A 17,570-nucleotide genomic window follows, 5' to 3' on the forward strand; every position below is an offset into this window, starting at 1 on the left:
AGGAAGGAAGCCAGAGGCCAGTTTCTGCTTGAGGAGATATTTACCCTTACTTGTTTTGCTCTTCCTCCCCAGAATGCCTGACATCAGTAACCGGGCAATGTAGACAGCAGGTACAGGCAATACAGCTGCCTGTGTGCAGGCCTCATTTAGCAGCCTTAGGGAACAGGGTTTGCCATGCACAGCTCCCTCCAGCCCTGTAAAACCCAGTGGTGTCTGCTCAGGAGGGGCTGCCCCTTGGTGTGTCACAGAGCTCAGGAGCCACGTCCTGCCAGCCAGAGCACCAGGGGTGCCCTGTGGGGCTCAGAGCCCAGGAGGGAGCTGTGGGTGAGGGAGGCTGGGGAAGCAGTGGGGAGCTACCCCCAGCCACGCTGGCCAGCCCTTGGGGCAACAGAACTTGCACTCTTGAGGGTAAAGACATTTTCCAAGCTATTTTCCACCTGTTCTCCTTGTTGGAGCCTAAGGAACCAGCACATATCCAGCAGGAGCTGAGGCCTCTCCATCCCTCTCCTGCCTACATCTGCCAGACTCCTGTGTTTGGGGGTTGTGGGATAACATTCACTTCAGCCTTTAGTCTCCACCTTGGTACAAAACCTTTCCAGTATTACAGAGCACTTGGATTAACAAATTGCTTCTTGTGACGGTGTTCACAGGGGTCCAAGGAAGAGGGAAGAGATGAGGATCTGACTCCATGTTTCAGAAGGCTTGATTTATTATTTTATGATATATATTATATTAAAACTATACTAAAAAAATAGAAGAAAGGATTTCATCAGAAGCCTAGCTAAGAATAGAAAAAGAAAGAACGATAACAAAAGCTTGTCTCAGATTGTCCAAGCCAGCTGACTGTGATTGGCCCTTAATTAGAAACAACCACATGAGACCAATCACAGATGCACCTGTTGCATTCCACAGCAGCAGAAAATCATTGTTTACATTTTGTTCCTGAGGCCTCTCAGCTTCTCAGGAGGAAAAATCCTAAGGAAAGGATTTTTCATAAAATATCATGGCTACAGCTTCTCTTCTTGGAATGGGCAGAGTTTTCTTCTTATAAAGGACTTAGGTGCCTGCCAAAACTTGTATCTCAATGCCACTGCAATCACTGGGCACAGGGACCTTCTCCAAGACCTGCACAGTCATCTGTAGCCAGATACTATTTTCACCTCATTGCTGATGTGCAAGTCGAACCTGCCAAGGAGATCTAAAGCAGCACACTGAACTCCAAGTTCCTTCCCTTCATTTTTAAATACTTGCAGAGGGAACCAGCCCAGGGCTCAGGGAGGATACAGGCTGTCTTCAGCTATGAGCTGAATGGTCTCCACCAGGAGAGCTCACAAGAGAACACATTGTTAAAAATCCCACCCCAGAGGCCTCAGAGGTGCCCAGGTGAGCAATATTGTGGGTGATGGAGACCTCCAGCTTCAGCATAGTGCAATCCTTGTGCCCCATGGGAATGAGCAGCTCTTCCCCATTCTGTGCCCAGAACATGTCACCCCACAGCTCAGCAGGCTCTGCATGTTGCCCACCACAGCAGACAACAGTGCCTCTGCTTATTAAAAACACAAAATTAGACAGACCACAATGTTGCTTTTACTGAAGAGAGCATCAAAACCAACATCTGATAAGTATGCTTCATTTCTCACAGGGGCTTCCCTTCAGATTGGTTAGAAACCTCATTCAGCAGCTGTATGTCACGAAAAAACTAACAAAGGAAAAGGACGTTTAAATTACCTCAACCACATCAATATTAAGAGCAAATGGAGACCAAGGGTCCCCTGAGCCCAGACTGGCTTGGCATAGAAATCCCCCTGGCTCTGACAGCCACATTTCGGATCTGGAGGCTTAAGCCCCAAAAGGAGAGCCTGGGTAGTTCCTCCACTTCAGGAGCTATACAAACCAGTATGAAACCAGACAGAAAATTGATCTAATAGAAGAGGATAAAAGACATGGGATAGGGGAGACACTCCTCATAATGGTGTCCCTCTCTCTTCACCATGGCTGCTCTCAGGATTTTGACACAAGGAGAGTCTTCTCCTGTCAGGTGCTCAAGTCTTTGTTCATTGACTCATCCACCCCTGAGCAACCTGGTGCAATCACCAAAATAACACTCCTGAAAGCAGGAGAAAAGTGTCTCTCATTAGGGCTTTCTTGGCAGTAACAAAGAAACCCAACACCATAACTCCTAAAAACAAGAACAAAAACTTAAAAAAAGCTGAAACCTGGCATCTATATTTTGGTAATATATTCCCCACCAAAAATGTTAGCAGCAAGGAGGATTAAAATACAGCATTATAAAGTATTTCAGTCATAGAATAACATAAATAGCTTATAAAGTGTGATGTGTTTCCATGTGGGGCTAACAGATCAGGTTCCCAGGGCTGTCACAGGAACCCCTCAGCCTCAGCAGCACTGAGAGAAAAGCCAACCCAACATTCCCCACCCTGCTCTGGTACTGGTGGGCTCCACAGCTCGGGCAGCTCATGCTTGCAAAAAGCAAGGGGACAAAATCATAAAGACAGAGATAAATACAGCAGATGCTGGGATCTCTGCAAGAATGCAGATCTGGGGGTATTTAAATGCAAGGTAGAATTCTTTACAGGCTGAGGATATGGGGAGTAACAGGAGCAGGACATCCCCCATCTAATGTAAGTTAGTCCTATCTCGGTTTTAAAAATAGCAAGTGCTAGCAACTGTGTACACCTGCAAAATATTTATATTCAGGCATTTGTGGACTGGGATCTGGGAAGCCTGAGCTTTCTCCCAGTAGCCGCTGCTGCTGCTACAACTCACAGCACGTCTTACAACTTAAAGATGAGATTTTTTGCAAAGATACAGGATAGCATCAGGTTTTTTACATGGCTTAACAACCCAGTCCTGTATCTACCTGCATTTTATACCACCTCAGCAGCGCCACCACCCACCAAGCCACACAGTGGCACTCGGCCCCTGTGGGAGTGTGATGTGGCAGGAGGCAGCTTTGGGAGCTGCAGTGGGAAAGGATGGGCTGGGTGGGCAGCAGGAGCAGGCTGGGTGGGGCTAAAGGTCTGGAAAAAAGAGGGCTAAGCTTTGCCAGTCTTCATGTGAATGTATCTGCTGTGCACAGAGAGGTTTTTTCAGTGCACACAGCTACATGTCCACAGGCATATGCAGAAAGAAGGTAAAACTGAAGAGTAACATGGGCTAAAAATGTAAATTAAATCAAAACCTTTTTAAATTTAAATTTAACATTGTCCAAGGTCCTTATTCATGGTTTTTAGAATGAAAACATGCCACACATCAGACAACATGCCCTCTGCTTCTTCTGCATGGAGGCTGTGAACAGCCATCCCCTCCTTGCTCCTGCTTCCAAGAGGGATGAGTCTAACCCAGCACAGCCCCTGAGACAACATGCTCAAACAAAAAAGCCCACGACCTCTCCTGGCTGTATTTCCTGCCTCCTCTCTACCCATCCCTGCTCTTATTGCAATGACCCCAAAAATTTGATGAGCAACAGCCACCCCTACACCTGGGGTTTTTTTTTGTTTTTGCCAGCCCTATTTGCCTATTTGAAGTTTTTGAGGGAAGGAGCTGGGCAAAAGTCGGTGCTTGAAGGAAGTGGATTTAGCAGATTAAACACACCTCTAACAACAGCATTCCAACTCTTTAAATATTTGCACAATCAAATGCAGATTGCACACGTGGACATTTTAGCTCAGTTTCTTTGCATTATCCTTTATTACTATATGCTCAGGATTAGCCCTTAACATTTATCCAAGTTATATTCAAAAGTTACCTCTGAAATCTGATGGACATTGCAAACCTGACAAGGGGAACACAGAGGTATTTGTATGTCAGATCCCTTATGGCCACCAAGACCATTTCTGGGCTGCAGATCCAGGGCAGCCTGTAACACCTCCTGTGCTTTCTGGAAAGGTGGATAATGCACTGCTCTTCTCACTGCTCTCATCCTGTGCTGGGCTCCTGCCCTTTCAGGAAGGTTTGGTGAGCCCCAGAATTGGCATAAGATAGGAAGCAGGAGGCAGGGAGCTCAGTTTGGCATGAAACCATAGGCATCTTAAAATGTTTGCTTGAGCAGAGCTCAGGTTTTTCAAGGTGTTTACCCAGCTGGACATGGAGCCTGGCACTCCTGTAGAAGCAAGTGTTGACAGGTTCCTGTCATCTCCCAGCCAGGAGATGCACAGTAAGTCTTCACTAAGCTGTCCACATTGTCAGGAATATAAAACAATAAAATTTCTCATAGAAATAAATCTTAATAGAAATAAAAAGTAGAAATAAATCTTAAGCAGGAGTTAATAAAGCAGCAAGTTTAAGATGTTTGCTGAGGTTTAGAGTACTTTGTGTTTATTTTCCCGAGAAGTCCCCAAATACAACTGGGATTTGCCACCTTGCATGATGACCATAATGGTCATATTTGAAAATGTTTGTATTACAGCAATGCAGTAAAGCTAGATTTTTAATATAGACATTCTTTATACACTTTTTGGCATATTTAAATGAAGAGTCTCAACATATTTATACAGCCTTGAAGACAGTATCTCCCCTTTTTCCAGAAGCCTTCCTGAACCCTGCTCAGCCACAGATGGTGTGAGGAGCACCCACAGTCATCACAAGTCCAGTTTTGGACTCAAAGCTGCCTCTCCCTCACATCCCATCTGTCTTCCCCTCACCATCTCAGCCCTGCATCACACAGGTGAAGTTCAGGGCTTAGCTGTGCTTTGCTTTCCTTGGAAAGTGCCCAGAGCCACTCATCTTGCAGAAGGATTTGAGCACAGACCCAGCTGCCCCCACTCCATGAGCTGTGCATCAGGGCTGCTATTTTGGTCAGTCACAGGGGTCAACACCCCAAGAGAGCAATGTGAAGTTCCCTCCATGAGCAGGAAAAGGGCTTTTTAAGGCATCTCCCCTGCCAGGAGAGTGCTGGGAGTAATGATGACATCCTGTGCAGCTTTGGAAACTTCTAGAGCATGTCCACTAACCAACACCAACACACTTCCTGCAGGCATCCCAAATGCAGGGCATGGCAAGAAAAATACATCTGAAACACAGGAAAGCCTTGCATTATGAGAGTAAAGAAAGGTAAATATAACATTCACACTCCATGAGAAATGTCCAATGGAGGCTGCTGTAAGCTCACACTCCAGGACCCATCAAGTTTTTTTCCCAAATAACATCTAGAAGATTTAATCCTTTTTACTTTTTTTTTTTTTCTTTTAATCTTTTAAGGGCTTCTTTTCACCCCAAATACTTCTTGTATAGATCCCCTTTCTACAAATACATAACTTGCATGATATTTTTAAGGACTGTTAAATTCAGAATCAACTCATGACTCTTATTCCTGCTGCGTGCCTGGTTAGTATTTGTGACTGGCCAAACACATTTCTGGGCAGGGGCAACATTTTTTCATGAAGCAAAAACAACACTGAATACAGTTGCTTTGTTCACAGACTTTATACCAGGAATCCTTCCCAAATACTCATCTGACATCTAAACAACCTAGGGAGAGAGGATTTGCAGAATTTCTTACTGACTTAGCCACAATGGGTTAAAACCTCACACCCTGTGCTCAAAAGATTGGCATGGAGATGCCTCAGCAAATAGCTTAGGCTCAAACATTCCTTCCCAAACACCATTTTACAGCAGGCAAAATCATCTATATCTACATTTGCTCCTCTGCAGATACATGTTTTGCTCAACCAATGCTTGTCCCTGTAAAACTGGCTTTTTCAAGAAGAGATTGTTTGCTTTAAAGAACTCACTCCACAAGTTAAAGAAGCATCTTCTTTCCCAGTCATGTAGATGATCAGGAGCAAAGACACGACAAATTAGCTTGAGGAAATGGAAGCCACTGAGTAATCCAAACCAGCAGATATAGCAATTTAGCTCCAATTTATACAAAATGGAAGATCTAAGAGGTGAAGGCAGCTTTAGTGAACTTGTGGCATGCTCACTGGGACATGGTCCATCAGTATCTCTAAATAATCAGAACTGAAATAACAGTTATTTTTGTGAGAGGAAGAAAACTGGAACAATGCTGAAGGAGAAAAACAAAGGTCAGAGGAACCAGTGGAAAAGTTCTCAATTCAAAACTGTCACAGAAAAGGAGAAATTTGGGAAATTTAGGAATGAAAAAAGAGCAACTTTTATCAATATCTGGTGTGGAATAGGGAAGGATAGTGAAAAAGGAAAGCTGAAGGAAATCATTATCCATATGCAACTATATGTCACAGAAATTGGCAAAGATGGACGGAACTTCAGTAGAGAATACAAAAGCAGAAATTTTGGCTAATGCACATCTCAACTAGGCTTTGCAGCTTTCAAGGTAAAGTGCCAGCTATTTAAAGACAGAAAAAGGTATTTATCTACCCCTCATCTCTCTGCTTCCCAGTCAAAGCCAACTTGACTAAATACAGCATCAGTTCAAGCTAAATCTAGTATTAAAGACATGCTCATAACTACATCCTTCAGGCACTGCAATACGCCCACCTAACTTCTGGAGCATCCACAAATCAGTGAGGACACTGCTGCAAGGGACTGATCCCTTTGCAATATCCCAACCTCTCTAAGACAAAAAAAATCAACTTTTTACATCTTCTGTATTTCTCATGTTTGAAATAAAAATATTCAAAAGTCTAAGATGAGCCAATAATTAATGCACTAAACACTTAGCCTAAGGAGAGCAATTTAGTGAATCCAAGGATTCAGCAGAAGAACTCAGACTTAACTTGAAAATTACTTAAAAGTAACAGCAAAAAACCCCTCACCTTCTCCAAGCTGAAAGCTGAAACTGCCCTTTATCATTACTCCAGGGCTGCCCAGGGCATGCCTTGCTCAGGTGCACTGAGTCACCATGTGTGGGTGACACTGCAGAGTGTGGCTGGAAAGCCTTTCTGCAGCAGGAGCTGGAGTTACAGGGACAGCAGGTGAGCAGCTCATTCAGCTCCATTCTGTCTTCCATGGGCTGCTGCAGTGACCTTGGCACAGCAAGCACTGTTTTCACACAGACCAAGTCCCCTCACTCATACCATGGTGTCTATAGCCGAAACCAGACTGCCAGGCTCCACACTTTGCTTCCACAAAGCCTCAGGCAGGTGGGATTGAATCCAGCCTTTGTGAGTACTGCTGCAGGTGCAACTCACCTTGTACAAACACTTAACAAAGAACACATTAAACCAGTACAAGAGGAAAGTTAAGCATTCTGTGAACAACTTAAGTATTGTCAGAACACTTAAAATACCAGCCTAAAACACCATTATACCGCCAGCTGCATTGCTGCCACCAGGAGAAAACTAAACATTGAAATAAAGAGAGCAGCACACACTCACGAGTGCAGGATCCATCTCAGACTGATCTATTTCAGCTGAGCCAAACACTTGGAGCATTGTAGAGGCAAACAAATGGGCAGGGTGGCTGCTGTGAGCAGGGAGCTGAGGTGACACAGAGGCTGCAGAGCTGCTGCTGCTGCTGCTGAGGGAATGCTGCTGCTGAGCACCCTCCCGCACACCCCTGGGATGGAAAGGGTTTGTCCCTACCTCCAGGGCCCACCGGCAGCACAGTGGCGTGGAGCTCTGGCTGACAGGAGCTTGAACTCCTCCCAGCACTCTTGTGTCATCCATGCCCTCCTGCATCACAGAAATCACTGCTTGCTATTCCATTCATTAAATTAACCATGTAACTACAAAGGGACTGATGCACTCACAGAAAATACAATCATACACACCAAAATATACATACACTCTCCAATAAAGTAACAGAATTATTTTAAATAAAATTCCAGTTCCTTGGGCTTCAAAAGCAATGACACCCACCCGCCTCCCCCCAGAGATGGCTGTGAATCTGCAAAAAGCACTAATTTACTTTGTTCCAAGAAATCAGGTGTAGTTTTGATAGATAAATAACTGAAGTTTGCAAGAAGCATTAGCACAAAGCATTTTTAGGTTTATTTAAATAAAAATTATAATTTATACAAGACTTCTTAAACAAACAAGATTTTCTTAAAAAATGTACAGGGCAAATAATTTCATTATTTCAATTATTCATACAGTATAAGTCTTCTGTCGAACAAAAGTTACACTGATAATGAATTATTTACAATTTCAAAATATAGACTCAAACTTCAGACATAAAAATTTTAACATCCATTATATTTCAATGATTAGTAGAAATTAAACATCTGCCAAAATGTACAGAGTTCAATAAAAACTACCAATGTTTTCAAACAGGTTTAAGTAGCCAAAAATCAGGTACATCCTTTCATCTCTTCACAGTCGGGTAAAATTCCTTTTCTCTTTGTCTGCAGAATGAGGGTAGAGTTTTGCTGCTGGCATCCTGTGTGATGTTGCTACTAATAAATAGCTTGTTTCATTCAATCTTGCCTCAAAAAAGCTACAGTGCACAGAAAGGCATGATTTCATATTTCAGCTTGTTTCTCTTTTGAATTTAAATGGTCAGTGATAAAGAATTAGTCAGTTTTCATCTCCCTTTTTTATTGTCTTTAAAAGGGACTCAAACTAACCAATGAACTTCCAAAGAAGTTAAATCCAATTACACGTGAATGATCCAGACATCCACAGACACGAACAGAATTGCAAATATAAACAGCAGTCAGACAGACAGAATGACAAGAACATCACTTTCAGCTATTTAAAGCACTTTACATTAAGTGTTCCGACCCAGCCCGTTTCCGAAGGGCACCAGGCTGCACTGCAGAACCAAGCGGGAAGATTGGAATTTGAGGCGGGAGCTGCAGTGTGGTCACACAAGCCCAGGATACATTCACTCACTGCCCATCCCCTGCTGCCCTCCAGAGGGTGCAGCAGGAGAGAAAAGCCTCAGTGAACACCCAAAGGACACCCCGGGAGGAGCAGCTGTGCAGCAGGGAAACCGGATAACCCAATGTAAAGTGAAATTTGCAAAGTATGTACACACATGTCTGTCAATTATATTACAGCTCTATTAAAAAAAAACCAAACAAAGAAATCCAGTCTGTTTTCTCTACACTAGAACCAATGTTGCATTGCAGTTTGCACTAGGTTTGCTGCTTTAAGGATTGCTAACTTTTAAGTTCACACTGTTAAAGCGTGGATTCATTTCAAACATCAGCACATCAGAGTTTATAAGACATTTCTAATTTCTTCATTCAGAAAATAAATTTTAAGAGTGTATTGTACACATGAGGCATTTCAGTCTGGGAAAAGGATAATGCTATCTTTTCTCCCTCTGGGAAGCCTAGGTGTGGTTCACTGTCCTGGCACCAGCAGTGTAGATCCTACAGCTCCTCCAGGAACCAGAATCTAGGAGAACCCTGGACACGAGGGTCACCAGTGAAGGGTGGAGGGGGAGGAGGTAATAAGTGCAAGTCAACTGATTTCCTACTGAAACTGCTGTTATGACCAGAGTGAAGGTATAAATTACACTTGAAAAATGATACAAAAATAAGAAAAAGAGCATGCTCTCTGTAAAAAATATAGTTTTCTGTTTCTTCAAAAAAAAAAAAAAAGGATAACCTTAAAACACATCCAAGGGATTTTCTTCTTAAGACAAAATGAATGAATCTGATTAAGATTTATATAACATTAAGCTATTTTAATGCCTATTTTTTAGCTGCACTTGCTATTCAAGGAAGATTCTAGAAAGAAAAGCCAAATTATAATATGTAGCAATTACAAAAAAGATATTAACTGATTTTAAAGTAGTTTTGATGAGAAAGATTTAAGATCAATAATTTTTTCTTAAACACAACCTGAATGTGTAAAGTTATGAAACCATAAACTGTCAAGCTACATCCACTTTAAATGGTGGCAAAATGGATTTCCCACCAGTTCACTTGTATTTGAAGTTTCCAGGCCCTGAGTTACAGCATACCAAAGGTGGTCTTAGAAATGCACCCATTTTTCAGGTCATGTACAGACATTTTCCAGTGCTACTCTAAAGTGAGAACTTGAAAATTGCATTTTAACCATTACAGTGGCTTCTCCCCCATTCCTGCTTACATTTCCACCCAGGGCATACCCCATCAGTGTTTCACTTTACAATACTCAAACAAATTATGATATTCAACACAATTGCTTCATATAAAATTTCTGTTAAGTTCTCATATCCTACCTTTTCATGGCCAGACTAAAATAAGGTTTGTAGAGTTTGACCTCCACCTTCTTCATTACTCTTGTACTTATTGACAGACTTCAAGTTAAAACTGTGCTAAGAGTTAAACACCCTTTGGTGTTTGCTACCCCTCTCCCTCCTTCATTTTACCCCTTTCCTTACAAAGAAAGGAAATTCCTGTTAAAAAAAAAAAAAAAAAAAGAAAAACAGAGAAAAAAATCTATGAAATTAAGTCTCATTTTACATAAGAATTCACATCTCCATTGCTTTTTTTAACGGCCATTTATATAATGTCTGGAGACATCTATACTACTCAACTCAAAAGACATAGCAAAGGAAAAGACACTCAGGAAGGCTTGGCATAACTCCTACTGTGCTTTCATGAAAATGCAAATAAAACTCTAAACCTCTCAGATGGGTGCTATTATATAGAGTATAAAAGCTCTCTAATATTAAAGACAAAGGTCAATATGTGCTTTGCTGCTAGACAGGCCTGAGAGAGTTTAGAGGAGTGCAGCCTTCCTGTTTTACCTGGCAGTTGGGTTTAATTGTTATTAAAATTTAGTTCTGCAAGGGGGAAGACAGAAGCACACCAACGCTCCTCAAATTATGCTTTGAGAGAACTGGTGCTTTCAGTTGCTATATTATAGCATAATTTTATCACAAGGTAACTCAAGAAAAGAGCCAAATTAAAAAAGATCACATCTGAGTTTAGTTTAATCGTTCCCACCTCAACACAAAAAGCCTTCAAGTCTTTAATGCATTACATACAAACGCCTTGTACATGCAACATGTACAACAGCTGAGCCCTTCTAGGACAAGTACCTATAGAAATATATTTATAAGATGCCTAACATTTTAGGAACAACATTTTGGTGCCCTCTTTTATAAAAAGTATCTGCCTGCCTTCCATCCTCTTGCTTTGGTTAATGAGGAAAGGAAGATATAGTTACAAACTTTCTCCTCCAATTTACTGTACAAGTAATTTAAACATCTCTATGCAGGAAAAATTGAAGTTAACCAAACCAGTAAAACATCCTTCTGCAATGCAAAAATTAGCAAGGAGGAGTTACTTTAAATGCAGTTGTCCATATGGAAATACTAAGAAGTTAATACTTCCTTTGTGTTGCCATCGGTTTCAATAAAGGACCCAATTAAAAACTCCAAGCTGAAGAAGGTGACTTCAGGCTGCTGCAGTCATCATTCTCACATCTCAGGGAAAAACAACTAAGATAAAGGGACAAATGAATCCCTAGCGACATCAGTGGAGATAAAGGGATCAAACTGTTATATAGTCAGGTCTCCAAGCATCTTCCCAGCTTTTAATGTCAGTAAATAAACATTAAAAGTGCTTAATGTGCAAGGCTAATAGTGATGATAGCACTTTCACTGTTTTCATTTGGTTTTTTTGTCTTTTTTTACAAAAACCTTAAAAACAAACATGAAGGCATATATAAAATACACTTGGTTTATGTAACAGATAGAATATAAACCACCAGACAAGAAAAATTATTGCAAAATAGATGAGGATGTTCATTTTTTCACTACCAAGTCATACAAGAAGGAAGTTTCCTTTAGTTCTTCCAAGATAAGACACTAGCTTTCAGTGCTGGATGATGCAGATGTGATTTTCATGTATTGGCTGAAAATTGCCTCAAAAGCCTCATCTCTGTGTACCATGGCACCAAACACCAAAGGCTAAATGACAGAAAAAAACACATCATGTCAGTCCACAAAGAAAAATAATTTCCTCTAGGTATATTTTTGTCAAGTCGCTAGGAACAGATCAATTGTGGTAGAAATGCATTGATAAAGACTAAATAATCCTTTTGTCTATCAAATCCTTGACCACATGGCATATTTCCTAATATTTTTCATTTCCTTAAAAACTTCATCTGAGGGCCAGGCTCTCCCACCTCAAAGCCTCCTTCCCCCCATGGATGCTCTCAAGCCAACAGCTTTTTGTTTCAGACTGCATAGCAGACTGCATGCACCTGATGGAGGGTGCTGGGGAAAAGCTTTCTGAAGTGTTAGAGTAAAACACTCCAGATGCACTAGACCAAGCTGAATATTTAATACATCAAAATTCTGAAGACAAAAACACTGAATAATAGACAAGTGAATTTTTTAAAAAGAAAAAAAAAAAAACAGCCACTGGCATAAGGGGGAAGAAAGAGCCTTTATGCTTGTGCTAACCAGAGGAGGAAAAGAAGGTAAGAAATCCAACACAGCAATACAGATACAGCCAGCTACTTACTTTCTGTGTAGATGGTGTTGATACAGCAATACCCATCCCTGATCCCGGGAGAACAGAGAGCACTTTATACTAAAAAAAGCAAAAAAAAAAGCCACACACAAAGACATAAGACACCTTCTGTACTGAACAACTGCAAAATATGCTGCAGAGGTTACACAATCCATCACTGGCCTGTCCTCCCAACCATGACTAAGAGATCTCCAGTAAAAGCAGGATGAGGCCAGCTGCCATTCTCTGGAGCCCCATTCTCCTGGCCTTGCTGGGAACAGCCTCACTGGACAGCCAGGACCCTCCTCTCCCCTTGCTCCCAGGAGCTGCTGGCAGCATTCCCAGCCCCCCTGTGAGCATCAGTCCTGCCCAGCCCAGCGGGGAACGCCGGCAGGGCACACGTGAGAGGGGCCTGAGAGCATCACCCTCAGCCTCCCCTGCAGGGGAGGGACATCCACCCACTCCTTGCAGCAACAGCAAGCAGACCAGAAAAGGCTTGTTCCAAAATTAGATAGAAAACAGGGTACCACAGAGTCACAGCATCATTAAGGTTGAAAAAGAGCTCCCACCTTTGAACACCACCATGTCACCTAAACCACAGCACCCAGTGGCACACATGGATTGCTTGCTTGTTTTTTACAAAGTCCATAAAGATAAGAAGGAATACAGTTTGCTGAATTCAGAAGTATTCACAGGGAGAAAGTGACATTCAAGTCAGACCCAGGTTTCCCACCTCCAAATAAAACCACAGTACGTTTTTATGCTTGACTGCATGATCCCTGTCTCATTAAAAACACTACACAGATGCAAAAGAAACTTTATGGCAGTAAAGGCCTATTGAACAACAAAGTAAGTTGAAGCATAATGTTTGAAAGCCATTAATATGAATTATTAATTCCAGTAGGAATGTTCAATTTGAGCATAAGCTGTCTGCTTTACAGACATGTCAAAGAAATAGAAGGAATTAATTTGAAAATCTGGAGGTACTTATGCAGTAATAGACACCAGGCTGAGGTGCCTCTTTGCTCAACGTGATTTAATCTGTTGCACGGATGCAGCAGAAAGCAAGGGTGTCTGTGTTTAAGATAGGGAGAAGTTCAGAAAGGGTAACAAAAAGTGATGTTAAAGGCCACAGAGAGTGGTGCAAGGCACCAGTGAAGCCATTAGTAACCACAGGCTGATAAATCTCAACCAGAGAAAGGACAACACTGCCCTTGCTATGCTTCCAACCTTCCACTTCTTGCCTCTGTTACTGATGGGTCCCAACTAGATGAAATTCCAGCCCATCACAGTCTGGCTATTCTGATGATCTAAAAATTTATATCATTATTTATCAATTTATTCTAATGATCTACATTTCTCCACTGACAACAATCCTGCCTCCCTCTAATGCATCTACTTTTCAGGTGGTGCATCTATCAATATCCACACTCAAACTGAAGTTAATAATACACAATTCCTGTTACCAGTAGATCTTCTTAAGGCCTACACAGCTCTGGTCAACAATGGAGTTTGTAAGCAACATAACTTAAATTTTAAAAAAATCTGGGAGTGTAAGCGTTTAGTAAATTAGTTTGTCTTCATGCTTAGAGCAAGTTTGCTTGTGCTGAGTCTGAAAAAGCAGTTCTGTGAAACATTCATAAACAAAGGATTACATTTCACTTATACAAACTATCAGTGGCGTGCTTTTCCAAAATAACAAAAGCACAAATGCAAAACATGACTAGCTGAACAGAAAACCAGTTTTCTCCCCTATTTCCAACACCAACCAGACATACCTTCTGGATATCTGTTATGTCCGACAGCTTTATAACTTTATTTCTTTTTGATGAGCCAGATTTTGAGCTTTCAAAGCACAAGTAACTGAAAACAAGAAAAGAAAGTGTTCATTTTAATAGAGTGTTTTAAAATAAATTTCTCAAATATCTTCTTGTCTCTTCTGAAGTTTGAAATCTCACAAGTTAAAATAACTTTCAAAATAAAAAAAAAGACGTTCAGTTAAGTTATGGCTTCTAATTTAGCACAAACATTTATAAATTCTAGCAGCTGGCTGGTGTGTCTGAAAGCCTAGAACATACAGTATGCATACACACAAGAAATCTTGTATTTATATCACTGCATTGAATGGTTAAACCTGACAAGCATTTTAAAGACACACAAGGGACATATATCCTTAAACAGTTGAAATACCAAATGTCAAAAGGCTTATATGTCTTTCACCATCCTGAAAGAAGATTAATGAGAAACACTATGTTAGTTTCATGTTATTGTGCTGCAGACAAAAGCTCAGATTTCTAAACACTGGAGAGCAGCTTCCATCACTAGGTGACACTGCATACAGATGAGCTTTACTTCCTTTCATTACCCTCCAAAGGAATTTCAGTGCACGACCCAAACAGTAATGACCATAGCTATTCAGTCCTGGGAGGCTGGGAGGTAAGCAAGGAAATTTTAAAAAACAGCCACTCACCCATAAAAATTTGAATCTAAGGCTTATTTTTCAGTTTTCTTTTTTGGTGCTGTTATTTCAAGGAACCTACACATTCAGCTTGCTTGAAAAAAAAGCCCAAACTAAGAATATTTGTCAAATAGCTGTTGATCACAATTTTGAATGTTCACTTAGGTTTTAGGTTTCCATTCTAATATCTATACAGTTAGTATGTTATCCACATCAAGAGCTGCAGCTTCTAACAGCTGTCTGTACAGAGCTACTTTGCATTCCTATAAAAGCCTTTCCAAGGCAAAATCTCATCTGCTAAGCACAGCCACACACCAGGCTCAGCTCTCCCTCTCCTATGATACTGCCTTGATGTTGCAAAGCACCTTGAAATGGCATTTTTGTTTCAAAACATTATTAAAGGATCCTTTTTTTAATTCAAACACTCACTTTTCTGTGACATAGAGAACTCCATTCCTGATGTAGTCTGTGGGCATCTTCCGATCTCTGTTGATCAAGCAACAGCGCCAGCCATTTTCACACACTGAAAAAGGCATAACAAGAAATCTGACTTTAAGAAAATGAGACTGGCACTATCCCCAAGTCTCCTTATACAATAGAAAACACTGAATATTAAACTTTACATAATTAAAAGTGCTTAGAAAGAAAGGCCTAAGTCTTGTGTTCTAGACACCATAACATCTGTTTTAACACTTATTTTGAAAAAAAAAAAGAAAATAAAACCACCCACACAATTATTCCCTTTAACTTGATTACTGGATTTGCATAACCATAAAAGGAACACCAGGCTGTGCACTCTTTCCAAGAGCTGCAAGGGTATGGAATGAAAGAGACCACCTCCATTCATCCTAATTTAAAGCAAGACCTTTAAATCAAAAGCTTACACCTACACAATGCACAGAAAAGGAATTCAACTTTAAATTATCCTTGGCTTTTTACAAAATATTCTACTAATGTAGCCTTCCTGTGGCATCATACCTGGCAAAGGACGTTCATTCTCTGGCAGGTTAAAAACTTCATGGAAATTTCCTCTCTTGGTGGAATGAAAACGACTTGTGTCTTCATCTTTGCTTATTCCAGTGGGGGCACTTGAGCCCACATAACTCCTGGCAGTTGCTGTTTGAAGCTGCAGGAAAAGAAACATGATTCCAAAATCTGAGCAGCAACATTTAAGCTACACTCTCAAAAATAATTTAGCTAGCTACTCTTTCTAAAAAAAAAAATTAAAAATCTATAATGCAACAATTTTCACTAACTACTTCCATAAATTAACTTCAGACTAGCGCACTATGCTGCTGCTAGAGCACAAGCCTCTAATATGCTACCTGAACATAACCTTTCAAAGTGCTGCCCTTTGATGGACACACTTTGCTGGGGTGAAGCACATGATGCTAAATGCACCTATCTTAAAATATAATTTTTCTACAGTAAAGGCTATGTCTCATTAGATACTGTTAAGTCACTGCAAACAGCTCCAATGATTGTAACTACTGGGATTACTAACAGACAATATATTATCAGTACTTGGCTTGCTTTCAAGAGATAAACAAAGTATTACTGCACAAAAGAAGTTAGAAAGAAAAAAGAGAGGAAAAAAAGCCACACAGAACTGAGTGAGCTCATTATGAATAGAAATGCTGGAAATGAAAGGAAGTTTTCCACACTATGATCCATACCTTTTCATGCCCTGACAGCTAGCAGGAAAAGAAACAAACAACACAAATGTGACAGTGACAAAAGAAAAAAAGTGAAATCTATTTAACAGTATAATACACAGAATAAAACATGAACTGAGCGGCACTGCAAGACTTTGCTCACAAACCAAGAGACTACACACAATGAATGCAATTAAAAAAGAGTTACGAGTGATTAGAGCACACCAGTTCAATTTATTCAGGTTGCATTGGAAGCAGTGATCTTTTCTGTGCTTTGAAGTTGCACTGAATTTTGAGAGTGTTGACACATAAAACAAAATCTGAATGGTTGCTGGCATCCTTGGGAAGGAAAAAAGTACCATGGAGCTCCTAAAACCATACCTGAGTAAAATCTGCTTCTAACAGAGATTGAAAGTCACTGGGGACTGCTCTGGCAACAAGCCCTGCTTCTGGAAGGAGAGCAGGCAGGTTCTTTTGGACAGCTCTTCCATTCTCATCTTGGTGGGGCAGCACATGATTGCAGAGCTGGCACGAGTAGCTCTGCTCTGAGCCCTCCCATGCTCAGGCAGTTAAACAAGTGGCAAACTGACAGCATGCCAGCCCAGGACTGGGCATTCTGCGCAGCCCCAGAGCTGCTGAGGGCCAGGCAGCCTTCAGCTGCTTTCTGTTACTCTGCACTAAACTGGCAGCACTCAACCCCTCACAGGATTTACACACTAAGCAAAGAAATCCAAAGCAAATGAAAACCTGTGAACTGCAATTGCTAACTAGAAATCAGACTGACAAAAGAGGCACAGCAGAGGGCATTTGCCCTCTTACCTGCTTAAAGGTACCTTTTTAGGGTACCTGTAATACAATGATGCCTCTGGGGAAAAAAGTAAAGTTAACATGGAAAGCAAATGGCTGATGGTAACTAATATAATTTCTGAGGTGCTGAGTCCCTGGAACCAAGAAAAATAAAAGCTTCTTCAACAATCTGTGTGCAACTAAAGATGAAAAGAATTCTCTGAAGGCCTTCTTAGACAAGCTATTTGGCTGCACATGCACACAACCAGGTGAAGCACCATGGCCCAAAATATAAAAATTATCAAAGCAAGAGATCTAATGCTCTTTG

The 17,570-nt window shown here is 41.1% G+C and overlaps 1 protein-coding gene across 2 annotated transcripts in view; it reads right to left on the reverse strand.

Annotated features, from left to right (window-relative positions):
- Positions 1-9,478: 9,478 nt before the first annotated feature.
- The window catches only part of GRAMD4 (GRAM domain containing 4), a 75,390-nt gene continuing 67,298 nt past the window's right edge, over positions 9,479-17,570 (reverse strand). For both annotated transcript variants that reach the window (XM_063155453.1, XM_063155452.1), the window contains exons 15-19: positions 15,780-15,927; positions 15,231-15,324; positions 14,122-14,206; positions 12,356-12,424; positions 9,479-11,796 (exon numbers count right to left, since the gene is read on the reverse strand). In XM_063155453.1, the coding sequence (XP_063011523.1) occupies positions 11,695-11,796; positions 12,356-12,424; positions 14,122-14,206; positions 15,231-15,324; positions 15,780-15,927 (498 nt within the window). In that variant the 3' untranslated portion in view covers positions 9,479-11,694. The remainder of the gene's footprint in view (positions 11,797-12,355; positions 12,425-14,121; positions 14,207-15,230; positions 15,325-15,779; positions 15,928-17,570) is intronic.

The sequence above is a fragment of the Melospiza melodia genome, chromosome 4, assembly GCF_035770615.1.
Source record: "Melospiza melodia melodia isolate bMelMel2 chromosome 4, bMelMel2.pri, whole genome shotgun sequence".
In the NCBI taxonomy this organism is placed as follows: domain Eukaryota; kingdom Metazoa; phylum Chordata; class Aves; order Passeriformes; family Passerellidae; genus Melospiza; species Melospiza melodia.